At 37.0% G+C, this 18,673-nt stretch overlaps 1 protein-coding gene across 12 annotated transcripts in view; it reads left to right on the forward strand.

Annotated features, from left to right (window-relative positions):
* The window catches only part of CFAP20DC (CFAP20 domain containing), a 287,059-nt gene that overhangs the window by 107,006 nt on the left and 161,380 nt on the right, over window positions 1-18,673 (forward strand). For all 12 annotated transcript variants that reach the window (XM_082639696.1, XM_082639689.1, XM_082639694.1 and 9 more), the window contains one exon: window positions 14,672-14,828. In XM_082639696.1, coding sequence (XP_082495822.1) covers window positions 14,672-14,828 — 157 coding nt within the window. The remainder of the gene's footprint in view (window positions 1-14,671; window positions 14,829-18,673) is intronic.

Genomic DNA, 18,673 nt, shown 5'->3' on the forward strand with positions numbered 1-18,673 from the left:
TGGAAATAGAATGGAGAAAATGCAAGAAACGTTTAACAAGGACCTAGAAGAACTAAAGAGCAAACAAACAATGATGAACAACACAATAAATGAAATTTAAAATTCTCTAGAAGGAATCAATAGCAGAATAACTGAGACAGAACAATGGATAAGTGACCTGGAAGATAAAATAGTGGAAATAACTGCCTCAGAACACAATAAAGAAAAAAGAATGAAAAGAGACCCGTGGGACAACATTAAACACACCAACATTCGAATCATAGGGGTCCCAGAAAAATAAGTGAAAAAGGAAGGGTCTGAGAAAATACTTCAAGGGATTATAGTTGAAAACTTCCCTAACATGGGAAAGGAAATAGTAAATTAAGTCCAGGAAGTGCAGAGAATCCCATACAGGATAAATCCAAGGAGAAACATGCCAAGACACATATTTATCAAACTATCAAAAATTAACTACAAAGGAAAAATATTAAAAGCAGCAAATAACATACAAGGGAATCTCTATAAGGTTAACAGCTGATCGTTCAGCAGAAACTCTGGAAGCCAGAAGTGAGTGGCCGGACATATTTAAAGTGATGAAAGGGAAAAACCTACCACCAACATTACTCTGCCCAGCAAGAATTTCAATCAGATTTGACAGAGAAATTAAAACCTTTACAGATGAGCAAAAGTTAAGAGAATTCAGCACCAGCAAACCAGCTTTACAACAAATGCTAAAGGAACTTCTCTAGGCAGGAGACACAAGAGAAGGAAAAGACCTACAATAACAAACCCAAAACAATTAAGAAAATGTTAATAGGAACATACATATTGATAATTACCTTAAATGTAAATGGACTTAATGCTCAACCAAAAGACACAGACTGGCTGAATGGATACAAAAACAAGACCCATATATATGCTGTCTACAAGGGGCCCACTTCAGACCTAGGGTCACATATAGATTGAAAGTGAGGGAATGGAAGAAGATATTGCATTCAAATGGAAATCAAAAGAAAGCTGGAATAGCAATTCTCATATCAGGCAAAATAGACTTTAAAATAAAGACTATTATAAGAGACAAATAAGGACACTACATAATGATCAAGGGATCAATCCAAGAAGAAGATATAACAATTGTAAATATTTATGCACCCAACATAGGAGCACCTCAGTACATAATGCAAATGCTAACAGCCATAAAAGGGGAAATCGACAGTAATACATTCATAGTAGGGGACTTTAACACCCCACTTTCACCAATGGACAGATCATCCAAAGTGAAAATAAATAAGGAAACATAAACTTTCAATGATACATTAAGCAAGATGGAGTTAATTGATATTTATAGGACATTCCATCCAAAAACAACAGAATACACTTTCTTCTCAAGTGCCCATGGAACATTCTCCAGGATAGATCTTATCTTGGCTCACAAATCAAGCCTTGGTAAATTTAAGAAAATTGAAGTCGTATCAAGTATCTTTTCTGACCACAATGCTCTGAGACTAGATATCAATTACAGGGAAAAAATTGAAAAATACAAACACATGGAGGCTAAACAATATGCCACTAAATAACCAAGAGATCACTGAAGAAATCAAAGAGGAAGTCAAAAAATACCTAGGAACAAATGATAATGAAAACACAACGACCCAAAACCTATGGGATGCAACAAAAGCAGTTCTAACAGGGAAGTTTATAGCAATACAATCCTACCTCAAGAAATAACAAAAACGTCAGATAAACAACCTAACCTTACACCTAAAGCAATGAGAGAAAGAAGAACAAAAAAAAAACCCAAAGTTAGCAGAAGGAAAGAAATCATAAAGATCAGATCAGAAATAAATGAAAAAGAAATGAAGGAAACGTAATAAAGATCAATAAAAGTAAAAGCTGGTTCTTTGAGAAGATAAACAAAATTGATAAACCATTAACCAAACTCATCAAGAAAAAATTGGAGAAGACTCAGATCAACAGAATCAGAAATGAAAAAGAAGAAATAACAACTAACACTGAAGAAATACAAAGGATCATGAGAGATTACTACAAGCAACGATATGCCAATAAAATGGACAACCTGGAAGAAATGGACAAGTTCTTAGAAAACCACAACCTTCCGAGACTGAACCAGGAAGAAGTAGAAAATATAAACAGACCAGTCACACACACTGAAATTGAAACTGTGATTAAAAATCTTCCAACAGGGCCTCCCTGGTGGCGCAGTGGTTGAGAGTCCGCCTGCCGATGCAGGGGATACGGGTTCGTGCCCCGGTCTGGGAGGATCCCATATGCCGCGGAGCGGCTGGGCCCGTGAGCCATGGCCGCTGAGCCTGTGCGTCCGGAGCCTGTGCTCCGCAACGGGAGAGGCCACAACAGTGAGAGGCCCGCGTACAGCAAAAAAAAAAAAAAAAAAAAAAAAAAAAAAAATCTTCCAACAAACAAAAGCCCAGGACCAGATGTATTCACAGGTGAATTCTATCAAAATTTAGAAAAGAGCTAACATCTTTCCTTCTCAAGCTCTTCCAAAATATAGCAGAGGGAGGAACACTCCCAAACGCATTCTACCAGGCCACCATCACCCTAATACCAAAACCACACAAAGATGTCCCTTCCAAAAAAAGAAAACTACAGGCCAATATCACTGATGAACACAGATGTGAAAATCCTCAACAAAATACTAACAAACATAATCCAGCAGCACATTAAAAGGACCATACACCATGATCAAGAGGGGTTTATCCCAGGAATGCAAGGATTCTTCAGTATATGCAAATCAATCAATGTGATACACCATATTAACAAGTTGAAGGAGAAAAACCATATGATCATCTCAATAGATGCAGAAAAAACCTTCGAAAAAGTTCAACACCCATTTATGATAAAAACTGTCCAGAAAGTAGGCATAGGGGGCACTTACCTCAACATAATAAAGGCCATATATGACCAACCCACAGTCAACATCATTCTCAATGGTGAAAAACTAAACCATTTCCTCTACGATCAGGAACAAGACAAGGTTGCCCACTCTCACCACTATTATTCAACATAGTTTAGGAAGTGTTAGCCACTGCAATCAGAGAATAAAAAGAAATAAAAGGAATCCAAATCAGAAAAGAAGCAAAACTGTCGCTGTTTGCAGATGACATGATACTATACACAGGGAATCCTAAAGATGCTACCAGAAAACTACTAGAGCTAATCAGTGAATTGGGTAATGTAGCAGGATACAAAATTAATGCACAGAAATCTCTTGAATTCTTATACACTACTGATGAAAAATCTGAAAGAGAAATTAAGGAAACACTCCCATTTACCATTGCAACAAAAAGAATAAAGTACCTAGGAATAAACCTACCTAAGGAGACAAAAGACCTGTATGCAGAAAACTATAAGACCCTGATGAAGGAAATTAAAGATGATACAAATAGATGGAGATATATACCAGGTTCTTGGATTAGAAGAATCAACATTGTGAAAATGACTATACTACCCAAAGCAATCTACAGATTCAATGCAATCCCTATCAAACTACCAATGGCATTTTTCACAGAAATAGAACAAAAAATTTCACAATTTGTATGGAAACACAAAAGACCCCGAAAAGCCAAAGCAAACTTGAGAAAGAAAAACAGCTGGAGGAATCGGGCTTCCAGACTTCAGACTGTACTACAAAGCTACAGTAATGAAGACAGTATGGTACTGGCACAAAGACAGAAATATAGATCAATGGAACAGGATAGAAAGCCCAGAGATAAACCCATGCTCTTATGGTCACCTTATCTTTGATAAGGGAGGCAAGAATATACAATGGAACAAAGACAGCCTCTTCAATAAGTGGTGCTGGGAAAACTGGACAGCTACATGTAAAAGAATGAAATTAGAGCACTTCCTAACACCATACACAAAAATAAACTCAATATAGATTAAACACTTAAATGTACGTACGGCCAGACACTATAAAACTCTTAGAGGAAAACATAGCCAGAACACTCCATGATATAAGTCACAGCAAGATCCTTTTGACCCCCCCCCAGAGCAATGGAAATAAAAATAAACAAATGTGGCCTAATGAAACTTAAAAGCTTTTGTACAGAAAAGGAAACCATAAACACAATGAAAAGACAACCCTCAGAATGGGAGAAAATATTTGCCAATGATGCAACTGACAAAGGATTAATCTCCAAATTATACAAGCAGCTCATGCAGCTCAATATCCAAAAAACACACAACCCAATCCAAAAGTGGGCTGAACACCTAAATAGACAATTCTCCAAAGAAGACATACCAGTTGCCAACAAACACTTGAAAAGATGCTTAACATCACTAATCATTAGAGGAATGCAAATCAAAAGCACAATGAGATATCATCTCACACCGGTCAGAATGGCCATCATCAAAAAATCTAGAAACAATGAATGCTGGAGAGTGTGTGGAGAAAAGGGAACACTCTTGCACTGTTGGTGGGAATGTAAATTGATACAGCCACTATGGAGAAGAGTATGGAGGTTCCTTAAAAAACTAAAAATAGAACTACCATCTGACCCAGCAATCCCACTACTGGGCATATACCCTGAGAAAACCATAATTCAAAAAGAGTCGTCTACCACAATGTCATTCCAGCACTATTTACAATAGCCAGGATATGGAAGCAACCTAGGTATCCATCAACAGATGATTGGATAAAGAAGATGTGGCACATATATACAATGGAATATTACTCAGCCATAAAAAGAAACGAAATTGAGTTATTTGTAGTGAGGTGGATGGGCCTAGAGTCTCATACAGAGTGAAATAAGTCAGAAAGAGAAAAACAAATACCATATCCTAACACCTATATATGGAATCTAAAAAAAAAAAATGGTTCTGATGAACCTAGGGGTAGGGCAGGAATAAAAATGCAGACATAGAAAATGCATGGGGAGGGGAAGGGTAAGCTGAGGACATGGGGAGGGGAAGGGTAACCTGGGACGAAGTGAGAGAGTAGCATTGACATATATATACTACCAAATGTAAAATAGATAGCTAGTGGGAAGCAGCTGCATAGAACAGGGATGTCAGCTCGGTGCTTTGTGGCCACATAGAGAGGTGGGAAAGGGAGGGTGTGAGGGAGGCACAAGAGGGAGGAGATATGGAGATATATGTATACATATAGCTGATTTACTTTGTTATACAGCAGAAATTAACATTGTAAAGCAATTATACTCCAATAAAGATGTTTTAATAAAAAAGAAAATTCTAGGGAACCGACAAAAACTAAAGAAAACCTAGTAACGTAATTGAGTTTATCAAGGTCCCAGAATACAATGGCAGTATACCAAAATCAATTGTTTCTATATATTTCTATACAAAGTTGTAGCAGTAAACAATTGAAAATTCTAAATCTTAAAAATATTTACAATACCATGAAAAATATTAAATATTCAGGAATAAATTTAACAAAATATATGTTAGACCTTTACAGTGAAAGCTATAAAACATTGCTGAGAGAAATTGAAGACCTAAATAAATGGGGGCATGTTGTTTATGGATCAGAAGACTGTATTTGTTAAGCTGCCAATACTCTCTCAGTAAATCTGTTGGTTCAATCTAATCCCAATTAGAATCCCAAGAGGCTTCTTTTTTTTTTCCAGAAATTAAGAAGATACTTCTGAAATTTACATAGAAATTCAAAGGTCTTAGAATAGCCAGAACGATTTTCAAAAAGGAAAATTTATTCCTCATGGTTTCAAAACTTGGTTTAAGCTTACAGTAATGAAGACATTATGTTCTTGGCATAGATACCAATAAAAAGTTCAGAAATACACCCACACATGTATAGTCAGTTGATTTTCAACCAAGGCATCAGAGCAATTTTTTGAGAACTGGAACGTCTGAGTATTCATATAGAAGAAAGAAAAATGAACCTCAACCCATACTTCATACCATTCACAAAAATTAATTTAAGATAAATCATATACCTAAATGTAAATACTAAAACTAAAGAGCTACTTTAAGAGATTTCTTAGGACCCAGAAAGCATTAACCATAATAAAAAATTAATTGACAAAATAGACTTCAATAAAATTTAAAACTGCTCATCAAAAAGATATTATTAAGAAAATGAATAAGCAAGGCACAAACTGGGAGAAAATATTCTTAATACATATAACTGACAAAAGACTTGTATTCAGACTACATCCTACACCTCTATAATAAAAAGACATAACTTTTTAAGGCAAAAATAATTAAACAAAGATTATACATTTGGTTAAATAAACATACGAAGAAGAGCTCTATACCATCAGTCAGGGAAATTCAGATTTAAAACACAGTTACCACCACCACTTCATCCAATAGAATGGCTAAATTAAGAGAGACAGGAAATACTAAATGTTGTTGAGATGTAAAGCAATTTCATAAATTTCTAGTGCAACGGAAAATGGTATAACCACTTTGGAAATACCTTTGGAAGTTTCTCATAAAGTTAAACATTTACCCTTTGACCCAACAGTTCCACTTCTTCATGTCTATTCAAGGAAATGAAAATATATGTACACAAATTTGAATTTCACAACAGTTTTATTTATGATAGCCAAAATCTTGAAATAATGCAAGTGTCCAACAACAGAAGACTGAACAAACAAATTGTGGTCTATTCATAGTGAGCTCCTACTCAGCAAAACAAGAATGAACTACCAGTACATGCAAGAACACTGATGAACCTCAAATCTTAGCCTAACTCTAAGAAGCCATTTACTGTGATTTCATTTAGATAAAGTAATTGAATAGACAAAATTGATCTAAAGTGAAAGAAGTTAGTACTTGTCCTTAAACGGTATGACTGCTGAGATTGATAGCAGAGCTGCACAAAAGATCGGTCTGCAGTGATCGAAATGTTCTATATCTTGATAGGGTATGGTATACAGATGTATGAAATGGTCAAAACTCATTGAACTGCACCCTCAAAGTCTATGAATTTCACAGTAAGAACGTCAAAAAGATCATATGGTTAACATACATTGAGCATTTACCATATGCTACACACTATTAGAAGTGCTTACATGTATTTAAACATTGAATCCTAACAACTGTAAGAGAGATGTGTAATTATTATCACGATTTTACAAATAAGGAGAGAGAGTCACAGAGAGGACAAGTAACTGCAAAGATTATATAACTAGTAAGTGGTGGAACTGGAATCCAAATCCAGACAGTTTGGCTCCAGGGCCCAAACTCTTGCATCCCTCGGAGGAATATATTTAAAAGGTGTTGTCAGTAGAGGTTAACTGGAGGGAGTTGACAGACAGATAAAGGAATAGAATATAATTCAGAATTTTTAAAGTATTTCAGGGTAATTAAATTAAATCTCAAGATATGACCATGTGAGTGGATTAAGGAGTGAAGAGGAGAGGAAGACTTTAAGAAAAGGTTAAGGGACTTTTAGGGTGTTGAATCAGAAGGTAAGATGAACCTGGTCCCAGTATTTTCCAGGAATGTGTGTATAGGATGGTGCTTGTGTACCTGAGGAGGTAGGAGTGACTGGGGCGTGATGTGAAGCTGAAAGGGTGGAAGAGCCTGTCTCTGCAATGCCTCAGGCTTCAAAGAAGATAGGGTTCCCAGTCAGAAGAGCAAACTCTCTTCTAGTGCCACCCCGCCCCATGGCCTCAAAATAGGGGGCTGTAGAAGCACAGGTGAACTGCGTAAGTGAACTTCAACTCCAGACTTGAAGGGGAAGTAATATCTCAGAGAAAAGCCAGGTTTCAGTTAAGGTAAGGTGTGTAGGACCCTTAGAAGAATATAAAGAATATAGGTACTTTTCAGTAGTAAGGATTTCAAAGGGCACAGTGAAAGGGTGACTTGAGGATTAGCAAGAGAAAGATGGGACAGCTGTTTCAGGAAGAGATAGCTTGCTGGAGGAGGTTAGGAACTGGGAGGTAGAGATTGATTGCTGAACAGGTATAATGATGACACTTCTACAAGGAATTTGCCTTTCCTTGGTTCAGCCATGAGCTACTACCCTGGCAGCCCCGACCTCCAGTCATCAACTCCCCTCTCTCCATATAAGGGCTTGTGATTTGCTTTTCCTGGAGAAATTGCTTTTAATACACTAGTAATAGGTAATTACTTCCCCTGACCATGTGGAAATTACTATTGCAATCTCTGCTTACACCACTTAATAAACACAATATGATGGTGAAAAAGATAGATAAAGTCATTGTAATCAGATTTTCTCTTGAGAAATTAAAGCTAAAGTGAAAAATTATTTTAAAAGGAGCAAGAATAAAAGTCTTAAAACCTTGTTTTTTGTTATTTCAGGAGCATGAAAACAGAATGAGGTTCTAAAATTCTGGGAAAAGATGCACTTTAGGAATTCTAGGTTATGAAATTGTAATTTTTTGTTTGTCATTCCTTTTTAGCAAGGCAATGCTGGCTAGAGCTGTGTACTGTTAGCGACTCAGGCTCTTTACACACAGGCAAAATGATTCCAGTTGTCTTCAGATCTTTCCTACGGTATTGGCAGAGAATAGGGGCACAGGAAATCAAAAGAGTTCTGGGACAACCAAGCGCTTGTTATTGCAAGCTCTTGAATGTGTGTGTGCACGCGGGGGCGGGGGTGTGTGCACGTGCATGCATGTGTTTCACCAGTACAGTGAAGCCATATGGCCAAAACATTTCAGTAAAAACTAGAAACTGATGCTTTGAATAATGCTTTCACCCTTTGGCAGTCAGTTGTTTCACGTAAAATTCCATGCTGGAACTAAATACCATAAACTCTCTTATCAATCCAAGAAACAAACTAAACAGAACTGTCTCTTCTTTATCAAGATTGCTGTCTTTCCTGTGCTTATTTCTTAAGGACCCATAATTATATATATTTTAGATCAAGAGCTCTTCCCTGATGGCCTAGAGTTGCACACAGGAATAAAGTGATTAGAGATCAAGAAAAATGTCAAAAAAGGGATTTTAAGAGTGAATGATATCCCCAAGGATAATGAAAATATTTTATAAAGATCAGCTGTAATTCAGATAACCCACCTGTTGATAGTAGAGAGTTCATAGTCTTTTCTAAAACTTCAGAAAATTATCACAGAATTTATATGAATAATGAGTTATTTGTGGAAGCTTATGAAAATTGTAACCTTTAGAAATATCAGCTAAACCAAAAAAAAATTTCTATCCACTAAACTAAAAAAAAAATTTCTATTTCCTCTAACCAAGGAAGATTTGTGAAAGATATTCCCATCTTTTTCAGGAATTACTCCCATCTGTACTTCTAAGAGATGGATTCACTAAATAACTTACCAGTTCTCACACATTTATGGTGTTTGTCGAATGATGATATAATGAAAGATTGAAAGTATTTGTGTAGGCATGTATGTATATGCGTTCTTCGTATATTCATACACACACATGCATACCATTATTTGTTGAGTACTTTCCATGAAGCATGAAGTCCAAGCAGAGGGAATAAAAGCAGTTTGACTAGGATATATAAGAAGTATATAAATCACACCTACAACACAAGCCACAAAATCAAAAGTAAACAACAACTGGGATTACATCAAACTAAAAAGCTTCTGCACAGCAAAAGAAACCATTAACAAAGTGAAAAGACAACCTATAAAATGGAAAAAATATTTGCAAGCCATATATCTGATAAGGAGTTAATATCAAAAAGTATACAAAGAACTCATACAACTCAATAGCAAAAAAACAATCCAATTAAAATGGACAAAGGACCTGAATAGACATTCTTCCAAAGAAGATATACAAAAAGCCAACAGGTATATGAAAAAATGCTCAACATCACTAGTCATTAAGTAATTGCAAACTAAAACCACAGTGAGATATAACTCATACCTGTTAGAATGGGTATCATCAAAAAGACAAGAGATAAATGTGTATGATTGCAGAGGAAAGGGAACCTTTGTGCTTTGTTGGTGGGATTGTAAATTGGTATAACCACTATGGAAAACAGTATGGAGGTTCCTCAAAAACTTAAAAATAGAACTACCAAATGATCCAGCAATTCCACTTCTGGGAACATAGTCAAAGGAAACAAAAGCACTAACTCAAAAAGATATCTGCACCCCCGTATTCATTGTAGCATTATCTACAAGAGCCAAGACATGGAAACAACCTGTGTCTGTCTATAGATGAATAGATAAAGAAGTTGTGGCATATATGTACAATGGAATATTTTTCAGCCATAAAAAAGTGAGAAAATCGTACCATTTGCAACAACATAGATAGACCTTGATGGCATTTTATGCTAAGTGAAGTAAGTCAGATAGAGAAGGATAAGTACTGTATGATCTCACTTATATGTGGACTCTAATGAAAACAAAGCAAAACAAAAACTGCCAGACTCATAGAAAAAGAGACAGATTTGTGGCTACTAGATGTAGTGGGGGGTGGGTGTGAGGGCAGAGCAGGAATTGAAGGAAGGTAATCAGAAGGTACAAACTTCTAGTTATAAGATAAATAAACACTAGGGATGTAACGTACAGCATGGTGACTATAGTTAACACTGCTGATGAGCTATATAGGAAAGTTGTTAAGAGAGTAGATCCTGAGAGTTCTCATCACAAGGAGAAATGGTTTTTTTTCTTTCTGTTGTATCTGTATGAGATGATGGATGTTAACTAAATCTATTGTGGTAATCATTTCACAATACACGTAAATCAAATCATCATGCTGTACACCTTAAACTTATACAGTGATGTCAATTGTTTCTCAATAAAACTGTGGAAAAAAAGAGAAAAACTGGGTGTAGAAGGTAAGGGCCTGGTTTCCTGGACTTGCGCTGTTTAAAGGAGGTCGACACCAATTCCCAAGCAGATCTGGCAGATTCTGATTGGGTCTTCAGGTGCAGCCAGCTGGAGGGTTTATCTAAGCAGAGAATAAAGGGGGAGGGTCCTGAGAAAAAATGCCCAGCACATTCCCATACCTCCCTGGGCCTGGAAGCCCTTATTAGTTGTTCAAAACAAAACTCAGTTGTCACCTCCAAGCATTTCCTAGATGTAGGAAGACTCAAAATATTTATTTCAAACAAAAAAAGATAATTTAAAAAGCAGTTATTAACTCTAGAAATCTAAAGAAGTTGCATAAGGAAAGGAAAGGTAATCATAGAGCATCACTTGGCTCAGATGTGTACAATATTTACATAGTCACAATAAGGAAAACACAGAATATGAATTTTAAAGAAAAGAGAGAAAGAGAAGAATGAGAGATAATTATCTAGGGAGGATGGAGTCAGGAAAGTTAGGTGTATAAGTGAGCTAAAAATCTTATCTACCGTAATAGGAAGTCAGCAGATAATGTCTAAAATTGATGAATCAAGAGGTATTATTTTAAAATACAGAGAGAAAAAAGGGTTAGAAGTTGGCAGTATGATTGCATGAGTGGAAAAGTGACAAAGGGATACATTTTGTATAAAACTTTCGTTAAGCCCGTGTCTAACACCTGATAAGCACTTAACGCCTGTGGGGAAGAATGGATGAATGGGATTCCTGATGGGACAAACCAGCTGAAAGATTGGAATTGGGGCATAATGTTAAGTTTTTAAGGAATGGAACCCAAATTTGTAACAACAATAATAACGCTAGTATAATAATGTTAATAATTAGTGTTGGATAGCTGGAAACCCCAGTACCTCCACATAACCTGAATTTTACCAAGCCCTGATGTTTCACCTTGTGGCATGCATACTGGATTTGTCCCTTACATTTCACTTCCTATGCTAGCCTTCAAACCAGACCCTCCTCACTTCATGCTTAAATGACTGGTGGAGACTAATTGGTGCTTCTGTGCCTCAGTCTGTCTCTACTCTGCCTCAGCCTTCTGCCTACCACCCCAAACATTCCTGCATCAGAGTTAGCCCAGACTTCCAATACTCTACTTTTCTCACATTCTCCTTCAAGAACCACAGTGACACTTGACCCTCTGGGATCCAAGTTTCTCTTCTTGATCTTCCAGCTCCTCCAGAACCTGGCCTCACTGCCCTATCCAACATCACTTCCCACACCTCCCCAGAGCGCACCATTCCGCTGGTCGAGCCAGTCTCATTGTTACATCACACTCAATCCTACCTCCTACCTTTTATTACAACTGACTCCTTTTTCCCCAAAAGACCAGAGCATTCTCATCACCTAGGAATAAAATGTTACTGTTGATACATCTACAAAGAAAATAATTTTACATATTTAATCAATAATTAACTGCAGTCTCTTTTACTTTTCTACTATGGAAACAAGCTCAGGTTCTCCTGCATATTAAAATCAATACTTCTAAATGGAATTTGACTTTTAAAATGACATCATTATTTCCTTTATCAATTAATATATCTTTTCATTTTGATAAGTTAATAAAATAGACCTTATGTAAACTGTGCTTCTAAGCAAATAATGGAGGAGCCTAATATTTTAATCAGAGACAATTTTCTTTTTTTTATTTTTTCTTTTTCATCTTTGTTGGAGTATAATTGCTTTACAATGGTGTGTTGGTTTCTGCTTTATAACAAAGTGAATCAGTTATACATATACATATGTTCCCATATCTCCTCCCTCTTGCGTCTCCCTCCCTCCCACCCTCCCTATCCCACCCATCCAGGTGGTCACAAAGCACCAAGCTGATCTCCCTGTGCTATGCAGCTGCTTCCTACTAGCTATCTATTTTACGTTTAGTAGTGTATATATGTCCATGCCACTCTCTCACTTTGTCACAGCTTACCCTCCCCCCTTCCCATATCCTCAAGTCCATTCTCTAGTAGGTCGTGTCTTTATTCCCATCTTACCCCTAGGTTCTTCATGACATTTAATTCTTCTTAGATTCCATATATATGTGTTAGCATACGGTATTTATCTTTCTCTTTCTGACTTACTTCACTCTATATGACAGACTCCAGGTCCATCCACCTCACTACAAATAACTCAATTTCGTTTCTTTTTATGTTTGAGTAATATTCCATTGCATATATGTGCCACATCTTCTTTATCCATTCATCCGATGATGGACACTTAGGTTGTTTCCATCTCCTGGCTATTGTAAATAAAGCTGCAGTGAACATTTTGGTACATGTCTCTTTTTGAATTATGGTCTTCTCAGGGTATATGCCCAATAGTGGGATTGCTGGGTCATATGGTAGTTCTATTTTTAGTTTTTTAAGGAACCTCATAGTGGCTGTACCAATTCACATTCCCACCAGCAGTGCAAGAGTGTTCCCTTTTCTCCACACCCTCTCCAGCATTTATTGTTTCTAGATTTTTTGATGATGGCCATTCTGACTGGTGTGAGATGATATTTCATTGTCGTTTTGATTTGCATTTCTCTAATGATTAATGATGTTGAGCATTCTTCCATGTGTTTGTTGGCAATCTGTATATCTTCTTTGGAGAAATGTCTATTTAGGTCTTCTGCCCATTTTTGGATTGGGTTGTTTGTTATTTTGATATTGAGCTGCATGAGCTGCTTGTAAATTTTGGAGATTAATCCTTTGTCAGTTGCTTCATTTGCAAATATTTTCTCCCATTCTGAGGGTTTTCTTTTGCTCTTGTTTATGGTTTCCTTTGCTGTGCAAAAGCTTTGAAGTTTCATTAGGTCCCATTTATTTATTTTTGTTTTTATTTCCATTTCTCTAGGAGGTGGGTCAAAAAGGATCTTGCTGTGATTTATGTCATAGAGTGTTCTGCCTGTGTTTTCCTCTAAGAGTTTGATAGTTTCTGGCCTTACATTTAGGTCTTTAATCCATTTTGAGCTTATTTTTGTGTATGGTGTTAGGGAGTGTTCTAATCTCATACTTTTACATGTCCCTGTCCAGTTTTCCCAGCACCACTTATTGAAGAGGCTGTCCTTTCTCCACTGTACATTCCTGCCTCCTTTATCAAAGATAAGGTGACCATATGTGCGTGGGTTTATCTCTGGGCTTTCTATCCTGTTCCATTGATCTATATTTAGCACAGACAATTTTAAATACTGCTTTTCTTTTAACTGCAAAAATTCTTTTTTCTGCTTTTGCCCTGCCATCTTATATATGTCATAATTTTTTACTAAACGATTATTTGCTCCTTTTCTTTAACTTAGTAAGACCATTTAGAGAATTTATGTGATGAAGTATTGAGGGGTCTGATTGTTTAATGGGCAGAAATTAGTCCCTGCAAGAGTACTTTAAAAACTGGCAAATACCTGGCATAATTACAAATTCTTTAGAAGAATCTATTTCTGTACAGTAGGTTAATTGGTTATGAATAAACAGCAATGGCTGCAGTTTAGACCCAGCTTCTAATTTCAGTTTCATCCGTGCTTTTTTTTAAACAAATATAAGTGGCTAATTGTGATCAAATTAGTCCTCTTGAAGGAACAATTGGCTACTTATCCTTGATTTTCAAGATTTAAGTTGTCTAATGCACCTACAGTTAGCTTCCCACTAGCATACTGCCTACTGATCTAGAGTTACCTCCTTAAGTTGTCAAAGCCTTGTCTCACAATGGGAACTCTTTAGCCAGATGACCAGTGTACAGTTTAGATCATGATGATTTCTTTGGAAGAATCAAGACAATTTTTAAGAAAATTGAAGCCAAAACAGATAGATTTGCCTAAAGGGGAAAATTGGTTTGGGGCTGGTCGACCCAGACGATTGCCTCAATTCTGGACTTTGCATTTCATTTATGTGATTTTACATGGTACTTACTCCTCTTTCCTTTTTTAATTTTAGTGGTGCAATCTATGCATTGACTTGGTGGCATTTACCAGTGAAATATTCAAAGGAGCAGTTTTCCAGTCACTGGATGGAATTATTGTCTCAGCTAACTGTAAGCTACGGAAGATCTTCACTTTAAAATGCAGGCCTCAAGACACTGCTGATAAAGACGGTATGTTCAAGCTGCTATCAAGATTTTTTAGTTCTTCAATTTTTAAAAAATTTAGACATGCCTTTGGACAGTAAGAGTACATGGTAGTGGTTTTTGAAAATTTATCTTGCTCTATTTAATTGTGGAAAGAACACTTAACATGAGACCTATTTCAACAAATTTTAAAGTATACAATATGTTATTGTTGACTGTAGGTACAGTGTTGTACAGCACATCTCTAGAGCTTATTCATGTTGACTGAAATTATATTACTATATTAATTTTCTAATGATCATGTTAAAATAGAAAGATGGTTGAGTTATTCCTCATATTATTTCTAAAGAGACTGAAAATAATACATTAATTACTCATTAAACAATTAATGAATATACTCTGCAGGAAACTGAGCCATCTAGAATTCATAAAGCAGCACAAACTCTCCTGCTAAGATAGTTTTAAACAACTGAAAGTATTGAGAGACTACTGATGCTTCTTTTTGATTTTCGTCTGGGATTATTTTTAACAAAATCAATTCTTCTAGAAACCCAGGAAACAGGACTGCACATAAGATGGCAAAGGTGATTTCTTAGAAGTTTGCATGTAGACTTTAGATTTGTGCTCCATCTGGATGAATGCCTATGAAATCCTTCTGTGTTTCATTCTGTGGAACAGGACACTGTAAATTTCATTTGATAATAAAACACAGCAACGCATTTACAGTTCCCCAAAAAGATCATAAGCCAGGAAGTATGGCCACTCATACACCACTTAAAGGCTATACAAGTGAAAGATTTCATTTAAAAAAAAATGGCACCCAGCTAATAAGAAACCTCAAAATTTATAGAAATATAGATGAATTCTACATCAAATCATAAGAGGTAAATCATAACCTAATTAATACTTTTAATAAATGTAAGGAAAAAAATGAATCAAAAATTGGCAGATTAGGGCTTCCCTGGTGGCGCAGTGGTTGAGAGTCCGCCTGCCGATGCAGGGGACGCAGGTTCGTGCCCTGGTCTGGGAGGATCCCACATGCCACAGAGCGGCTGGGCCCGTGGGCCATGGCCACTGAGCCTGTGCGTCCGGAGCCTGTGCTCCACAACGGGAGAGGCCACAGCAGTGAGAGGCCCGCGTACTGCAAAAGAAAAAAAAAAAAAAAAACCCTGAAGACTTCTCCAGAAAAAATGGTGGAATGAATTTAGTAAAGTCACAAGAAACAAAATCAATATACAGAAATTTGTGGCATTTCTATACACTAATAATGATCTATCAGAAAGAGAAATTAAGGAAACAATCCCTTTTTACAGTTGCATCAAAAGGAATAAAACACCTACTAATAAATTTAACCAAGGAGGTAAAATATCTGAATACTAAAAACTATAAGACGCTGATGAAAGAAATTAGGGAAGACACAAATAAATGGAAAGATATTCTGTGTTCATGGATTGGAAGAATTAATATTGTTAAAAAGTTCATACTACCCAAAGCAATCTGAAGATTCAGTACAATCCTTATCAAAATTTCAATAGCATATTTCACAGAACTAGACCAAATAATTCTAAAATTTGTATGGAACCGCAGAAGATTTCAAATAGCCAGAACAATCTTGAGAAAGAAGAACAAAGCTGAAGGTATCATGCTTCTTGATTTCAAGCTCGACTGCAAAGCTCTAGTAATCAAAACAGTATGGTACTACCATAAGAACAGATACACAGATCAATGAAGCAGAATTGAGAGCCCAGAAATAAACCCACACATATGTGGACAATTAATTTACAACAAAGGAGCAAAGAACATACAGTGGAGAAAGGATAGTCTCTTCAGTGAATGATGCTGGGAAAACTGGATAGCCACATGCAAAATGTAACTAGACCACTATTTTACACCATACATTAAAGTTAACTCAAAATGATTAAAGACTTGAATGTAAGACCTGAATCCATAAAATTCCCAGAAGAAAACACAGTAACCTCATTGACAGTGTTCTTAGTGATGTTTTTGTGGAACTGACTCCAAAGGCAAGGGAAACAAAAGCAAAAATAAACAAATGGAACTACATCAAGCTAACAAGCTTCTGCACAGCAAAGGAACTCATCATCGAAATAAAAGGCACCCTACTGAACAGGAAGAGATATTTGCAAATCATATATCCAGTAAGTGGTTAATGTCCAAAATATGTAAAGAATACAGACAAGGGACTTCCCTGGTGTTGCAGTGGTTAAGAATCCGCCTGCCGGGCCTCCCTGGTGGCGCAGTGGTTGAGAGTCCGCCTGCCGATGCAGGGGATACGGGTTCGTGCCCCGGGCTGGGAGGATCCCATATGCCGCAGAGCGGCTGGGCCCGTGAGCCACGGCCGCTGGGCCTGCGCATCCGGAGCCTGTGCTCCGCAACGGGAGAGGCCACAACAGTGAGAGGCCCGCATACCGCAAAAAGAAAAAAAAAAAAAAAAAAAAAAAAAGAATCCGCCTGCCAATGCAGGGGACACAGGTTCGATCCCTGATCCAGGAAGATCCCACATGCCGTGGAGCATCTAACCTGTGTGCCACAGTACTGAGCCTGTGCTCTGGAGCCCACAAGCCACAACTACTGAGCCTACACATCCTAGAGCCCATGTGCTGCAACTACTGAGCCTGCATGCTGTAACTACTGAAGCCTGCACGCCTAGAGCCTATGCTCTGCAACAAGAGAAGCCACCTCAAGGAAAAGCCCGCACACCACAATGAAGACACAACACAGCCAAAAAAAAAAAAAGAATACAGACAACAACAACAAACCTGATTAAAAAATGGGCAGAGGGTCTGAATAAACATTTTTCCAAAGAAGACATACAGATGGCCAACAGGCACATGAAAAGATGTTCAGCATCACTAATTATTAGGGAAATGCAAATCAAAACAACAATGAGATATCACCTCAGATCTCTAAGATTGACTGTTATCAAAAAGACAAGAAATAACAAATGCTGGAAAGGATGTGGAGAAAAAGGAACCCTCATACACTGTTGGTGGGACTGTAAATCAGTGAAGCCACTATGGAGAACAGCATGGAGATTCCTCAAATAATTAAGAAGAGAACTACCATATGATCCAGATATTTCACTTCTGGGTATTTATCTGAAGGAAACAAAAACATTAAGATGTATGCACCCCTATGTTCATTGCAGCATTATTTACAATAACCAAGATATGGAAACAGCCTAAGTGTCTATTGATGGATGAATAAATAAAGATGTTGTGGTATATACACACAGTGGAATTCTACTCAGCCACAAAAAAGAACAAAATCCTGCCACTTGCAACACCTGGATGAACCTTGAAGGTATTATGCTAAGTGAAATAAGTCAGATGGAGAAAGACAAATACTGTATGATTTCACTTATATGGGGAATCTAAAAACACAAAACAAATGAGCAAACAAAATAAAACAAAAATAAACTCCTAGATACAGAGATCAGATTGGTAATTACCAGAGGGGAAGAGGTTGGGGGAGTGGGCAAAATGGGTGAAGGGGGTCAACTCTATGGTGAAGGGGGTAACTAGACTTGTGGTAGTGATCACTTTATAGTGTATACAGGTGTCAAATTATAATGCTGTACCCTTGGAACATATCTTTTTTTTAAAATAAACTATAACAATATTAACACAGCTACCATGTTAAAAAAAAAAGAAGAAGAAAAAAGAACTGTCAGCCCTAGGTACTGCTATAGGCAGGGATAAACAGTATGGCTAAAAACAGGTAGATTGGTTAGAATTCTGTATTGGTTGCTATAGGACCCCAGATCCCCTCTCCAACTCCATATAACCATGCAACAGGACCTTTATCCTCTAGAGACACTAAAGTAGAGTACCTGAACTCAGGTACATCAA

The sequence above is a fragment of the Mesoplodon mirus genome, assembly GCF_964341445.2.
Source record: "Mesoplodon mirus genome assembly, chromosome: 12".
NCBI classification, from domain to species: Eukaryota; Metazoa; Chordata; class Mammalia; order Artiodactyla; family Ziphiidae; genus Mesoplodon; species Mesoplodon mirus.